Source organism: Clytia hemisphaerica, unplaced genomic scaffold (genome assembly GCF_902728285.1).
Source record: "Clytia hemisphaerica strain Z4C2 unplaced genomic scaffold, Clytia hemisphaerica genome assembly, whole genome shotgun sequence".
Taxonomy (NCBI): Eukaryota; Metazoa; Cnidaria; class Hydrozoa; order Leptothecata; family Clytiidae; genus Clytia; species Clytia hemisphaerica.
This window is the reverse complement of record NW_027103852.1, coordinates 1,994,123-2,008,689: the sequence shown is the minus strand read 5'-3', so window position 1 is coordinate 2,008,689 and position 14,567 is coordinate 1,994,123. Positions and strand designations below refer to the sequence as shown.

General features: G+C 33.6%; 1 protein-coding gene and 1 long non-coding RNA gene across 2 annotated transcripts; one reads left to right on the top strand and one right to left on the bottom strand.

Annotated features, from left to right (window-relative positions):
• Positions 1-4,237: 4,237 nt before the first annotated feature.
• On the bottom strand, positions 4,238-9,295 carry LOC136807885 (DNA ligase 1-like). The gene is made up of 5 exons (XM_067064503.1): positions 9,265-9,295; positions 5,741-6,748; positions 5,198-5,256; positions 4,639-4,837; positions 4,238-4,347 (listed from the first exon to the last, which is right to left on the bottom strand). The coding sequence occupies exons 1-5, from the start codon at positions 9,293-9,295 to the stop codon at positions 4,238-4,240; spliced, it is 1,407 nt and encodes a 468-aa protein (XP_066920604.1).
• Positions 9,296-10,301: 1,006 nt separating this feature from the next.
• LOC136808022 (uncharacterized) lies at positions 10,302-10,820 on the top strand. Its single transcript, XR_010846740.1, has 3 exons — positions 10,302-10,349; positions 10,533-10,626; positions 10,795-10,820. It is a non-coding gene; the product is annotated as an uncharacterized lncRNA (long non-coding RNA).
• Positions 10,821-14,567: the final 3,747 nt, after the last annotated feature.

The following is a 14,567-nucleotide window of genomic DNA, read 5'->3' as shown; positions in this document are numbered from 1 at the left end:
TTTTGATTTCAGATAATGATACAGAACAACATCACGTTTCTGAGCCGAGAAACGACCACGTTTCTGAGCCGAGAAACGACGACATTGAACCTGAAGGTACCCAAGCATTATCCGATTGTTTTTTTATAAGAAAATCTTTTGAATCTACCTTATAACGAAAGAAAGAAGATTTTAGCCACCTAAAGTCATTTTACTTTCACATAATAAAAACGGTAGTAGTTAAATGTGGAATCTCTAGAATTTTAATGAAAAACCTTTGTAATGAGTAAAGAAAATTGATTTACATCCCTGTTTCACATTTTAGACGATGACGATGAAGTGGATTTGGAGCTAGAGGAAACTCATCAACCTGATACTTTCCAAGGAGGTATAATCTTTTCACACTTAAAACACTAACTGCATCAAACTTGGATCACGTCTTTAAGTTTTCCATTGCTTTTCCTCAATAAGGGGTCTACTATCTAGCAGCTGAATGTAAGGGTGATGAAGAAACAGGTGCTTTTACACATACTAAAAGTTCTAGGGTCAAAGATCACATCCTTAAAAGTTTTATTATCATTAATTAGCTTCAGGAACTACAGAAAAACCTGATTTATCGTATTTGTTGAAATCGTCCACTGCCAAAACCCTCTACCATATCTTTGGCATGACTGAACAGGTGAAAGAATTCGACAAGTGCCATGACCTGTTCAAAAGCTCTCATTTAACATCTTACGGAGACAAATGTGCGAATATCAAGTCGATTTTGTGTGGTAAAATCAAATCGGTTTTGGAAGAGAGCGAGAAATTATTCAAGCAATGGGAGAAGGATTTTTATAAAAGCAACGAAAGGGAGCCAAGATTAGTTGATATCGATGGTGTGGCTCTAAAACTTTTTAAAACAGTGACCAATTGTAGAAACTTGATAAAAAAATGGAAATTATAGTTGTAATGTTTTTAATAGTCACTTGTGTAATATTTTCTTGCTTTTTTCTCTACCTTCAGGGAAATATTTAAAAATATAATATTTTGTCATTTCTAAGGTGTTCCTGTTACCATTGATGAATTTTTCATTTTTTCAGAATGCTCTCTCTATACTTACGCAAGTTAAAATATCATTGTTCGTTTTTACTAGCCATTGTCCAAAAGAAAATAACAATTGTGTATTTCATAAATTTATTAGTTTTTATTTTTCATTTCAAAAAATTTATTAAATTAATATTTCATGACTACAAGACATTTTACTTTTGTGCCATTTTAATATATTATTTTATCAAGGATCTAATTATTTTCAAACTTATGAGTAGAAAAAGTTTTAGCATAGTGATGGTTTTAGTATATTATATTTTAAAGCAAAAATATAATGAAATTTCAAGTCCTAGATTTTCAATTGTGTATTTCAAAAATATATATTTTCTGTGGAATTAGTTTTTACTTTTCATTTCAAATAATAATTTATTTATTTATTATATTAATATTCCATGAATTTTCAATTGTGTATTTCAAAAATATATTTTCTGTGAAATTTGTTTTTTATTTTCATTTCAAATAAATTATTATATGAATATTCCATGGTACACTATATTTACATATAAGAAATATTATTTAGGTGCCGTGCATATTCATTTAGTCCAGTGTTTCTAGATTTTAATCTAGATATTATTATTAATATTATTATTGAGTTTTTACTTCTCTGATATAGAGATAAGGTTTCAGTAAAGCGAAGATATTATGGATAGCGGGAGAAATAAATTGAGACATTGAGTTAAGTCTTCAGATAAATAATTTCTACATTGACTCTATGTGAAAGTTATTAAAACTTTGCGCAGAAAAAAAATAATAGAAAAAAGTCCAAATCAATACCCATTAATCACAATTTATTTCTTCTGCTATGCAGACTATTTTTTATTCTATTAACAAAAACATTTCTGAGAATAGAATTCAGGATAAAAATTGTACAAAATGTGATCTCTCGCTTATTAAACCCCTTTTGTTGAACGCAGTTTTGTATTTTTACGTTTAAAACATGAAATACAGCATTTATGTAAACATTTTTAGTCGATCAGATTGCTAATATTTTCCATGCTGACGATAATACCTATTACTCTCAAAAATTAGTTTTAAATTTCTTAAGTAAATATTTGATATATATATGTAAATGAATCTTATATTTTTTATTCAAATTTTTCTTTCAATCATTTATTAATTTCAAGAATCATAAATCAAAATTTACAAAGCGTACACTTCTTGATTGACCCCCTCTTCCACGTACGCTTTCGTACGCTTTTCAAAGGACAACCCCTCCCCCCTCAGAGCGTACGTACTTTTTGAATGGACCCTTTCTCTTTTAAAAAAGTAGTGGGTAAAGTGTTAAATTTCTATTTTCACTCCTTACCACCAGATATAAAATCTGAGAGCATGAAGAGAACAATAGAATTTTTTTCTAGCTGACCGTTTATCCAAGAATAGGTTTTTTATCTTAGTGTATAGATTTGATGAGTTTTTTGTATACACCTTCCATTCCCACAATTAAGGTGGTATACAAAAAGTGCCGACAACCCTTACCAAAGTAGAGTATATATTAAGTATACTCATTCAATACAAAAAATATACTCCTGAAGTATAAAATAAGTATGACTGAAATACTTTTTGAGTATACTTCATTTGTATTCCTAACATACTGATAATGTACTTTGGAGATGTACTTACCTTGTGTGTTATTTTGCACCTCAAAAGTATACTTAAAGTATATTTGAGTCACCATTTTAGGAAATTCAAAATTGTGGTTTTGGTAATATACTTTAAGTATACTTTATCTGACTTTTTAATATTTGCGACAATTTCAATCAAAATTAAAGAAAGCATCATGGGAGTATATTTTAAGTATATATCGACTGTACTTTAAATATACTTAAAATGTGAAAAAAATATTTTCTCAGGCTGCTACTAAAACAGAGGGTGGGCGGGTGTCAAAACGGATTGCAAAAATAGCCATAAACTAGCCCTAAGGAAACGTCTGGGCTTCAAAGGACTGAAATCATCATTGTTAGTGCCCTGTACAACTGATTTTAGAGTGTTGACCAACACATTTGGACCCAATTTTTTTCTCATTTGCGTCAAGCATGGAAACGAACTATGAGAACAACTAAAAATCTTCTAGCTTTTCATTAGGCAGACATCAAAAAATTTTCTGGTTCCAGTCTCCCACCCTGATTCGGAGATGCAGAAAAAAATCCAGGAAATCAAAATTCTGAACGTTTTCCTTTAAATTGGGGGTGGATTTTTAAGCTAGCTGCTACGGGAACAAAACAATTTCTTGATGTGGCCTTATAAAATAGGAGGATGTAATTTAAAATTGACACACTTTGTCACAAAAAAATTCACCCCTAATAATGTAAACATAACGTAAGTGTAAAACATGCTTACAATACAATTTGGGCAACCATTTCAAACACTTCCAATTCCAAATCAATCATATCATCATATCCATATCAACTGATCAACCGATATTATCACTTCATATATTAATTTGACATTTTTCAATTATTGCTATGAAGAAAATATAGAGCATTTAGACTGTATACTATTGCTATAGTTCAATAAAGGGAAAAGATATGACCAAGTGGTCTAAGGTGTCATTGCTTGCCACAACCCAGGGTTCTAGACTTGAATCCCCTCTCCTTCCCAAGTTCTGTTCAGTTCATAGATAAGCAGAGCTGCCAAGCCGTGGACCCCGTGAAAACAACCAAAAGACCATGTCTAAAAGTCCTAGATTACTGGGCTATCCAAATAAAATAACTCTAAGACAAATACAAAGATTCCATGTACAATAAGAAGAGAGTCAGTATTTTCAATATATTCAAGATGATTTCTGGATTTTGTAGAACACTAGATGTCTGCAAGAAATTACAAATCATTTCCCGCCAATATGTTTTTATTAAAAAAACTACGCTGAGTCTTTAAAAAGTCAATAATTGTTGAAATCAAGGAATTAATTCATACATCATTTTTAAATAAGAATATATTTGAATTTCTTTTTTATTATCTACACGTCTTTGGTAAGTAAAAATAAAATAAAACTTTAGAAATAGGCAAGAAGAGGACGTACAAATGAAGCGTGAAATGAAAGCTGAAAGTCTGAACGGTGACCATACTGTCACACAAGTGGAACATCATTTCAGAAAATAACCGTCCAAAAGTAAATGAAAATTTAAGGCAGGAGCTGATAACCATACCATACAGTTTTAGAGTTTTCACTTCATTTTGATTTTTCCTTTTTATCTCTGGACTTAATTTGTTCGATTTTGTTCCTTAACGAAACTCGCAATTTTGCATCACTTTCTTTAAATCGATCTCCCAAACCATAAGCTGGAAAATAAATAGAAGTTAGTTAGAGTTACAGTTAGTGAGAGTCACAGTTCAAAAAAGATCCTTCATGTGCACAGACAAACATGTCACTATATTTTGGTGGTACCCATATGACAGCTCAAAATTATAAATTCAGGATATATTTGAAGCTGCCAAACCAAAAATCAGCTCCATTACATTTATTTCTTACAGGAATAATTTAATAAATCGTGGTAGGATCATTTATAAGATTGAATATTTTTTGTTAACTTTTTCTTTTACAATTTTTTTTTCTGTCATAATTAAACTTACTTGTCATAGCAGATAAAATGTCAGGATGCACTCTTTTTTTGCCATTCCTCCCCTCAAGATTCATCTCCAGGAGCTCCTCGTGCTTGTAGAAAAGAGACAACAAAAAGTTGACTGCCCCAGTTCCAGTCTTCTTTACAGAGAGGATCTTGAATTCTTCTTGAGTTACATAAACGTCGTATCCTTTGACCAGCTTTTCCATCTAAAATTTAAGAAAATTTCGAAAAAATTGTTTACATTGAAAATACATGATTCAGAGCTACAAATAAGCGTTATGGTCACTGGGATCAATAAAATGCCCTAATGGAGAGGGTGCTTGACTGACTAAAAGGAGCCTTTATCCAACCAGATTTCATGTTGAAGACTAGATTATAATCTGTTGAGAGTAAATTATATTCATAATCAATACAGATATAGTTTTACATACAAATTATATTGATCTTATCAAAATGTCAAACTCATTCTGGAGATTTCTGTGTTGTTCTAATCGGGCAATCAAACTGACATAGGTATACCATGGAGGGTATTCTTGTCAAGAAATATATATCAACAATATACACACCTCATACTTTGCAGCAATTTTGTGCGGCAGGATCCCTGAGTCAGGTCGAACCGACAAATCTGTAATGAAAAGATTTCTCAATCAATCTCTCATATAAATTTAGGGCTAAAACACTCTCTGATCTCTAATACATGTTTTTTGTAAGCTTTTTTTGGGAGACAGGCTCAGTTATGCTTAGGGAGTTTGTAGAATCAAGCTTAAATTACAGAGTGTCCCATATAAATGTCCCTTTTCTACTACAACCAAAACTAATCTTGTTTTATAAAAATTTACATTCTATCTTATTTTTCGTTAAGAGAAAAAATAGGTAATTTGCCATAAGGCGAAAATAAAAAAGTGTATTTCCAGAAACCGGCCGGGTCAGAAAATTTTTCTCCCTTCAGATAAATAACAAATTCCAAATCCGCAAACAGTTACAAAAATCAAATCCAATTCATTGACAGGCAAATGTTGTTCTGAGTTATTAAAAGGTTTTCACCCTTCACATCATTCTTGTAAAAGTGTCTATTCATTTACATTCTATTTACACTCTTGTCTACATACCTACATAATTACCATTGTCGATTATCTGTTGGAGACGCCGATTTTCTTCCTCTAGAATTTCAACTTCACTTTTCAGATCGGTAATTTTCTTTTCTTTCAAGCCACAGAAGTAACACTGCTTTGGTTTGAAGTAAGGACTTTTACTCTTGCTTCCAGGGATTGATTGATGCTTAATTAATCTTTTTCTGGGACTTATTGGTTCATCTTCAGTATCGGTTGTGTTTTGTTTCTGTTTTGAAGATGGGGAGCTTATAGACTTGGCCTTTGTTGTAGTGGGCGTCGAATTTGGTGGGGGCAAGGTTTGCTGTTTCTTTTTTGAAGGATTCGGAGTTGATTGTGTTCTTTCCATTGCAGTGGGTGTCAAATTTGGCGGGGGCAAGGTTTGCTGTTTCTTTTTTGAAGGATTGGGAGTTGATTGTGTTCTTTCCATAAATGTTTGTTCCTCATTGTCAATGTCAAACTCAATAGACTCATTTGTTTTTGATGATGATTCATCAGTGGAGGATTGTGATCCTGTTGTTGTAGATAAAATTTCTTCCTGGAGGCTGCTGTCGTTTTCAGAAAAGTTATTGATAAAAAACATTTCCTCTTTTCTTTTCAAAATTTCTTCTTTTTCTCGTTTCTTTTTCTCTTTTTGTTGCTTTTCTTTCTCTTTCTCCTCCTTTTGCTTCTCCTTTTCAATCCTCAAGTTCTCTTTTTCTTTCTTCTTTTCCTCACTTTGTATTTTCTTCTGTTCGTTCTCTTTCTTCTTCTGCTCTCTATCCTTCTTCTTCTGCTCTCTCTGCTGCTCTTTATCCTTGGTCTCCAGTTCTTTATCTTTTGCCACCGGGTCTTTATCAGTCGCCTTTATTTTCTTCTTCTGCTGTTCCCCTTCTTCATCGCTGGTATAATCATCACTATCAAAATGTTTCTTCTTACGAACTCTTTTAGCTGGAAGCACAGACTGGGGTTGAGGCGTAGCAACAGGAACAAGTTCACGTTCACGCTTGTTAGCTTCTGAACGCTTATCTAGAACAATAAGTGAAACAATAAAGTTCATTCACATGAACTTCGAAATATTTGAAAACTTGTCAACCGCAAGAATAGATCCCCACGAAATACTCAGATAGGCTTAACCGCAAAATTTAATCCCCGCAAAAATTTATCCCAAGTAATGGTCATGTGCTATCAAAATAAATCTAATTTTTTGACGATCAATTTTACTGAACAGAACAAGGCTGATCAAAGATAGACAGCTAGAAGTAATTATTATCCCTTCATAAACGTGGCGCTCTATTGTATAATTACTTGAGTCACTTTTTGCAAGCAACAATAAGCATTGGCAGTCAATAAAAGAGTGTTGACTGTCAATAATATGTATTGACTACTAAGAAAAAATGTTGATTGTGATCAAAACAAAGACTTTTTGGTCCAGTAGTGTAAGGTAATGAATAATGAAAACTTGGCCGCATCAAATTCTGAAGATCGTCATTACGGTAAACATATCATTAAATTCCATTGGTCTTAGTTTGCAACTTTGAAAGAAACTTGTCGGATTTAGGCAGGGCTGTCGGATTTAGGCAGGGCTGTCGGATTTAGGACATCGATAACCACTCGTTGTATAAGCTGATATCACTGTATTCATGATATGCACCGTTGCAATTCACCCAATCAGCTTTCATATATTCAAGTAACATCAGGCCCGAAGGCCCATCGCCATTCTCGCTACAAGAATAGGGTCACAAATAACTTGTGTTCGCGTCCGCCCGACCCACTTTTTGTCAAAAAAATCCGACACTTTTCAGTCGGGAAGTCGGTAATTATGTCGGATTTTTTAGCGATATTATTCAAAGAATTTTGTTGATTCAGCGTAGCCAGCGTTTCGATCATCGAGTATTTTTAAGAAGACATCTATCTGCAATTTTTTGCGCTAAAAAGTGCTATAGAGTCGAGTTACCAGTGACCGAACGGCCCCAGTGTGCGAACAAACGTCTTTTGACTTGAAAAAAACAACCAAAAACAAACTTATATAGAATTTTCTTTGTGCAGCAGAATCCTCAGACCATCCCTTGAAATCTGTCCAAAAATTAAAATAAACGGAGCACTAGAACAAGAAACAAACAAATTTTGAACGAGGCCAAGTAAAAAAATCACGAAATTCGGGATTTTTGTAAACATTGCTGATCGCAAGAAGAAATGTTTTTTATAGGCAAATCCATGCGTGAGGAGTTCTAAAAATGACTTTTCTCTTTTCTTTAACCTGTTATCTTCTATCGTACAAAATTTCATTGATTGAAACATGTTCATTAATTCAAAATCAACAAGAACATACCACCTGTATTGATTTAAAAACAGGGTCCAATGTGCGAACGATCCGAACACAATTTTCAAAGTGAAGACGTTGCAACGCTCCCTTCAATGACTTATTATTCCAAGAAGAAGCTTTCAAATAAAATGATAACAAACTGAAAGAAGGACTCAAGCTTGTCTTAAGAGATGATAAAAAAGGATTTGTGTAAAAACCAAAAGTGAAAAAAGTGAAAAATAAGTTTGGCGTTCGCACACTGGGCACCTCCCTCTACAAATGCTTTTTGCGCGCTTGATGATTCTTGCCGCCTGAACAAACGAACACAACTTATATGTGACCCAGGCCTAAAGGGGGGCGTACGGGACTTCCAAAAACCGATAAACCGCGCAAAAATAGCTCTTTCACCGATAAACTGACAAAATTTATCCTCTTCACCGACACCGACTTTTTACTCTTGCTTCAAAAAAGGTCTGCAACTCTCAAAAAAGCCAAAATGCATGCTGGCAGGAAGTTAAATTGTTCTTGAGGAGGTAGCAGGAGGTGCAACCATGGTTTGGGCCGACGGCGGAAAACTTTTCAGTTTTCTAGCTTTCATATACATGAGCGAAGCAGTTTTGCTATAGTGTGCATGTACCTTTAAATTCTATATACCCAGGGGAGCGCAAGACGAAAACAAAAATTTAGTTCCCATCTGTTAAATGTGGATTATTATTCACATCCCTGTTGTTTTCATCCAGGTAGGAGGCTTTTCAATATCGGTTTGGTAGATTGTATTTAGGATAGTTTCGTCCAAAAAAGGAACCACTCTACGGCGCCGAAAATCTCCGAGTCAGGGCAATTTCCATAATAGATATTCCATCGTTCCCGTACATTTCCTCCCGCCCCCACTAGATCAGACAGCTGATTGGTTATGATATTTTCGTTGTCATGGTTTCGATCTTTGTGTATATCCATTTTGAATTTTTTGCATTCAAGAATTTCCTGGAAGACTTTCATCGACCTCGAAGCTCAAACTGAAAATTCTGCATATTAGTAAATTTATTGCTCTGCTGTCTTTGTTATTGGTGTTGCAGTTATCACTTGGAAAAATCATATCTTCAGGTTCATTCACCATTTATAGTTTTGGATTTATAACACCACCTACACACAAGACAAGTAACACAACTTTTATGTTACCATCATCAGCATTATCTATAGCTGTGTATAGGGAAGTACATTTTGTTGACTTTTTCCTCACTTAGTTTCACTGCTTTGTAGGAAGGAAACATATTGAATTAGGGTTTCACTCCGTTCTTTATAGACCTTTTAAAAGTTTCACTTAATTTTTGCGAAGGAAATTCAAATTGTTAGGAATAATAATATCAAATCATTTATCAACGATATTGATAACGTTTAAAATATTAATACTGTAACACAAGAGTCCCACACTGCGCTATAAATTATCCAATACCAATCCATCGATCGTGTTCGCAAAAAAATGTCACGACGATCACGACTTTCCCCACTAGGGCTAAGAAATTTGGGCCAAAATGTCTGCTTTTTTAATTCTGTTATTCAAGCATTATATTCTCTCAAGACTTTTCGTGAATTTGTTTATGAATTTGACATTAACAGTAATAACTCAGGAAAGACAAGGATTAGAGAATTGTTTATTGCCATGACATCATCAAACATACCAATTGAAACATACCACCTGATTCCCTCTTTTCATTTTGGGGCAGAATATGATCACAGTCGTTTTCAACAGTTTGATGCTCAAGAATGTCTAATATATATGCTGTACCAAATTTATGACTTAAATCTAAGTTCCGCACAGAAGAATCTGTGTTTACCATATCTAGCTTAGAGTCTATATTATGTCAAACATGTTATAATGCGTCAGAGAAAACTTTATTTGAGACTATGTGCCATATTGAGTTTCCTAATCGTTTCAATCATTATTCTATAAAAAATGAAATTTCGAGACTAGTAAACGATCCACATGGAGAATTGCTCCATGACTTGTATGATTGTGCAAATTGCCCATTCCACACACAGGCCACAAAAAGTAAAACTATTATCAACATATCTGAATATTTGATTGTCTCACTAAAAATATTTTGCTATGATCATGCTTCAAACACTTCAAGAAAATTAGTTCCCAACTTGAATATTGAAACTTATTTTGAAAATACATTGCTAGGGAATCTAAACTTGCAAGCAGTTATTTACCATCATGGTGATACTCCTAACACAGAAGGTTAATTTTTTTTCTATATTATAGCAAATAATATAATTTATTGAGATGATTCTTTCTAACGTCACGAAACAAAATTTTAAAAGGTATGAAATATCCTTTCACCTTGTAATACTGAGAAAAAAAAGGATTTAGTAACCGTTTGAGCCATAGAAAATTTGATCTGTAGGCAAAATCATGTGAGACTGAATTTATCTTTAAAGGCATTTAACATCTCGAGGTACGACATAACAAGAGTCGAATGTTCATACTTTACTTATTCGTTACAGAAATGTCGGTGGTACATGGCATGACACAAGGAAAAAAGATTGACTCACATGGCAAGATAAGAAAAGTTATTCATGCACATGGGTGTAAAGAGTGGTAAATTTTGATTACTGACACATATCTACTTTATAGAGCCCTTTTAAACTTTGTAGCTAGTAAAAATGAGATCTCTGTCTGAACTGCACGTTTTTTTCTTTGTCTTTAGGAATACAAGGAAAAGTTTTCATGAGTGCTATAATGTAAAATCTCGATTTCTCATTTCAGTATCGCATTTTTATATGACAGTGGCGTCTTTAAAGATCAAAAATGTTTAACGTAACAACTACTTCCGACTGGTAACCTATGTTATTTTGGCTGTATGATACATCAACAAGACCTAAAAGAGAGGTAAATACACGCTTTTCTATAATTATAGTGTTAATTGGCTGAGGGTGAGTGTTATTCTCATTTTTCTATCGTTCTAAATAATAGGCCTATTGTTCGAAACCTCCGAAATCTCACCCTGATATTCTGATAAAAGTTATTCCTATAAAAAAACGTGTAGACCGATCACATACCTTTATATTTTGCTAGTATGACAGATGGCTGCTGACTACGCTGTTAAAAGGAAATATTAGTGCAGTGATAAAATAATCAATGTGGATCTTCTTTTAGAATGTAGATGTGTATTTTTTTTCATTCCAATTTATTAATTATTTCTTAATTCAAGGAAGTGCTGGCATTTTTGTCTGTAATGTAACTTTTATTTCTTTCATTTCAGTTACGTTTCACCCTTGGTGTTCAAAATCTAGATTGTTTCGCCCTTATGACGAGAAAGAGCATCGAAAATTAAATAACTTGATTTATAACTGGATGTCGAAAACTCTTCACGAAATACACGCGTAATTCCTGTGGAGACTACTGGAAATCGACACTTTTTTATAGAGCCGTATACCCTTCATATACTCTGGAGGCGCGTAAATTTAATTTATAATCAGACAATTGAATATTATTTGTATTTTAACTATTGTTCAGAATGATTATTAATTCTTAAGACAAGATGTTCTAACTGGAATCATTCTGCTTTTATTCAATCTGGAGTACAGAACTGCAATCGTTCAAACAAAGCTCTTGCTCCCCTACTTAACCACCCCCTATTTATAAACACCTCCTTGAATAAACGTCTTTCCGAAAGAAATAATTACTTACATACTCACAATTAGTGCCGAAATTTTTTGAGAAGTTCCTTTAAGTAGTAATTGAAATCGAGTGACAGGCTGTGTTTTTCGAAATTAGTCCTGTGATTGTTTCGTTATTTTAAAACAAATTTTCGTGATTTTTTGAAATTTTTGAAGTTAATGATCCACCCTTAGACACACAGGGTGGGTCTAATATCCACCCAAGCAAAACGCCCACCCCCTTCTCTTCTTTGCTATGGTTTTTACTAATTTTTCGGATAAAGAAGCAACAAAAAACTAAAGGGGTGGAAGATTTCGAAATATACTTATCAAGACTATTTACTTCTCTTGCGAATGATTTAAAATTTTGCTTGCAACTTGCGAATTTAGTGACCTGCCTCAATCGCTTCGCAACTTTTATACATATACGGCTATCTTGTATGCCAGGCCAGGCGGTATTATTATATCGAACTGTTTGATTACCGAACCCAATTGAACACCTATCGAACCGGGAAAACTTTCGTACAGTTCGATGACTGTTCGATTAAGATCGATGAAGTTCGATTGGAGTTCGATTAGTTCAATTTATATCTTGCCACCAAATTTTTTTATTATTAGGGTCTAGGCATAGGCTTTGGATCTGAAAAATAAGTTTGAAATTTCGACTGACCTCCCTTTATTTATATAGTCCTTTAGGCAAACGGTCTACTGAATAACTAATTCCGCCAGCATAAATTACCATACCTCCAAGCTTCAGTGGATGCAAGTGAAACCAGCGGGAAATTGGATATTACCTACAGATAAGTTTTGTTCAAATTGGCACGCTAACAACTCTCTCTGAGTAGCACACGGTAATGTTGCAAATTTTCCCGCGCGGCATGCTATAAAGTATTTATACAAATTTAGGTTTTAATTTTCCGTAATACGGAACAAATGATTTCCGGCCCAAACGTCTTGGGGTAAGTGATTTATGCTGGTGGAATTAGTTATTCAATAGACCGTCGCGTTCGCCTAAAGGAATATTCCGGGGGCGTGTTGGTGGCCGCCCACAGGCCATTTTCACGGGCCATCCAACCAATATCTATCCCATCGGGTGGGACAAGCTCGGACTTACTGAAATAGTATATAAGATTGTTACACAAATTCGTTGAAAACATTCAAATTCCCAATTTATGAAACATTCAGAAGTGTAGAAGGGCCTTAAAAGAAATAACTTGTTCAATGAAATTCTAAGAAAATTTTGAGCGAAAAACTAGCGTCGCGCAATACATCTCTTTGTCACAATAATTTTTTTTGTTTCAGGCATCACATATCTGGTGTGACTCTTGTTGATCTGTTATCATTGATTGAAATCCATATGGTCTCTGATAACGTCTTCAAAGCATCCATAAAATTCATTCGAAAGTCGTTTACAAAAGCTCGTGGTGTCATTACCTTGCATTACTTCTGTAATGGTTGTTTATCATATGTTGGTACTGAAAGTGTTGATTGCACTGTTTGTCAGAATGGTTCTAAGAATAACAGCTACTTTGTGGTCATCCCACTACTTGAAAACCTACAATCATTATTCTTGTGTAAGTCAATTTTTTGTACAGTTTTTTGCACAGTCATTCTTTTCTCAATTAGAGTACAAAATACTTTCAATTCTTTATACTAAAATACAGATATTGTGTGCACTTTTTAGCAAATGATTGCAGCATTATATATTTATTTTGTAGATGATGGTTTCCTTGAAAAATTGAAATATCCCATAAACAGAAGGAAAACAAGCAAGTCTAGTATTGAAGATATAATAGATGGAGAGGTAGATTTTGCCTTTTTGTTTTTAAGAGAAATCAAAATCAAAATTAAAACCAAAAAAAATTAATTTTGACGAATGACCAAAATATTTAATCTTAGCGGAAAGAAAATTTTTCAGGCAAGTCACCAAATTCATAAAAATTTATTTTCCTTCCCAAAAATTTTTTCCCTTAAGGTAAAATTTGACCTGAAAAAATTCAGTGGCAGTATGATATTATGATTCATTTTTGCAAGGTCAAAAACTTTTGATATTTTTTGGATTTAGTTTTGCAAAACAGAAAATATAATAGCAAGACTTTGGTTGTAGCCCTGCTAGGTTTTGGTACAGGACCAAACAAATTGGATGCTCTCATAGGATGCCACTTAATGGGTTAAGAAATGTACTATACATAAATACTTTACTGTGTTGATTTTACTTTACCCTTTCTTGCACTTCAGGTTTACAAAAAGCACTTTGCATCAAATGGATTTTTGCATGGAACAACACAGGAACAACAACAAAAAGAAGTCCATATCTCACTCCAAGTCAACACTGATGGTGTTAGCCTTTTTAAATCTTCACCAATACAGATTTGGCCAATTTATTACACCATTAATGAACTCAGTCCCTCTCTGAGGTAAATATATAATTGCTGACCTTGAAAGCTTTGGTTTGCCAAATATATTTAAGAAAGATAGGTTTCATTCAATATGTAATTTCCAAGTTGTAAATGAATTGTTCTCAAAGTGATGATGAGTACTTGTGCATATTTTATGGTTCAATTTGAATTCCACTTTTAGTCTTAAATGTCAACATTTCAGCTTTTAAAGGTAGCTCAACTGTAATTCATTTGCTTTTAAATTATTCAAGAATTTCAAACAATGACCCTTAACCCTGAACCCAACTGTATCTGCACTACTGATACACTTTTCACTCACAAAATTGACTTTTTTATTTCAGGTATCAGCGAAAGTTTCGTCTGTTTGCAGGTTTGTGGTTTAACAAGAAAAAACCAGATTTCAAAACCTTCTTAACACCCTTTGCTAAAGAAATAACAGACTTTGGAAAAGAAGGTAACACATGAAGTATTTTTTTATCAA

What these genes read in the sequence shown, in the direction of transcription:
- LOC136807885 (XM_067064503.1), bottom strand. Translation starts at nt 9,295, where the DNA reads ATGTTTCCTTCCTACAAAGCAGTGAAACTAA. An exon ending in CTACAAAGCAGTGAAACTAA is followed by an intron (nt 6,749 to 9,264) that starts GTGAGGAAAAAG and finishes TTATTGTTCTAG; the next exon opens with ATAAGCGTTCAGAAGCTAAC. An exon ending in CGACAATGGTAATTATGTAG is followed by an intron (nt 5,257 to 5,740) that starts GTATGTAGACAA and finishes TTTTCATTACAG; the next exon opens with ATTTGTCGGTTCGACCTGAC.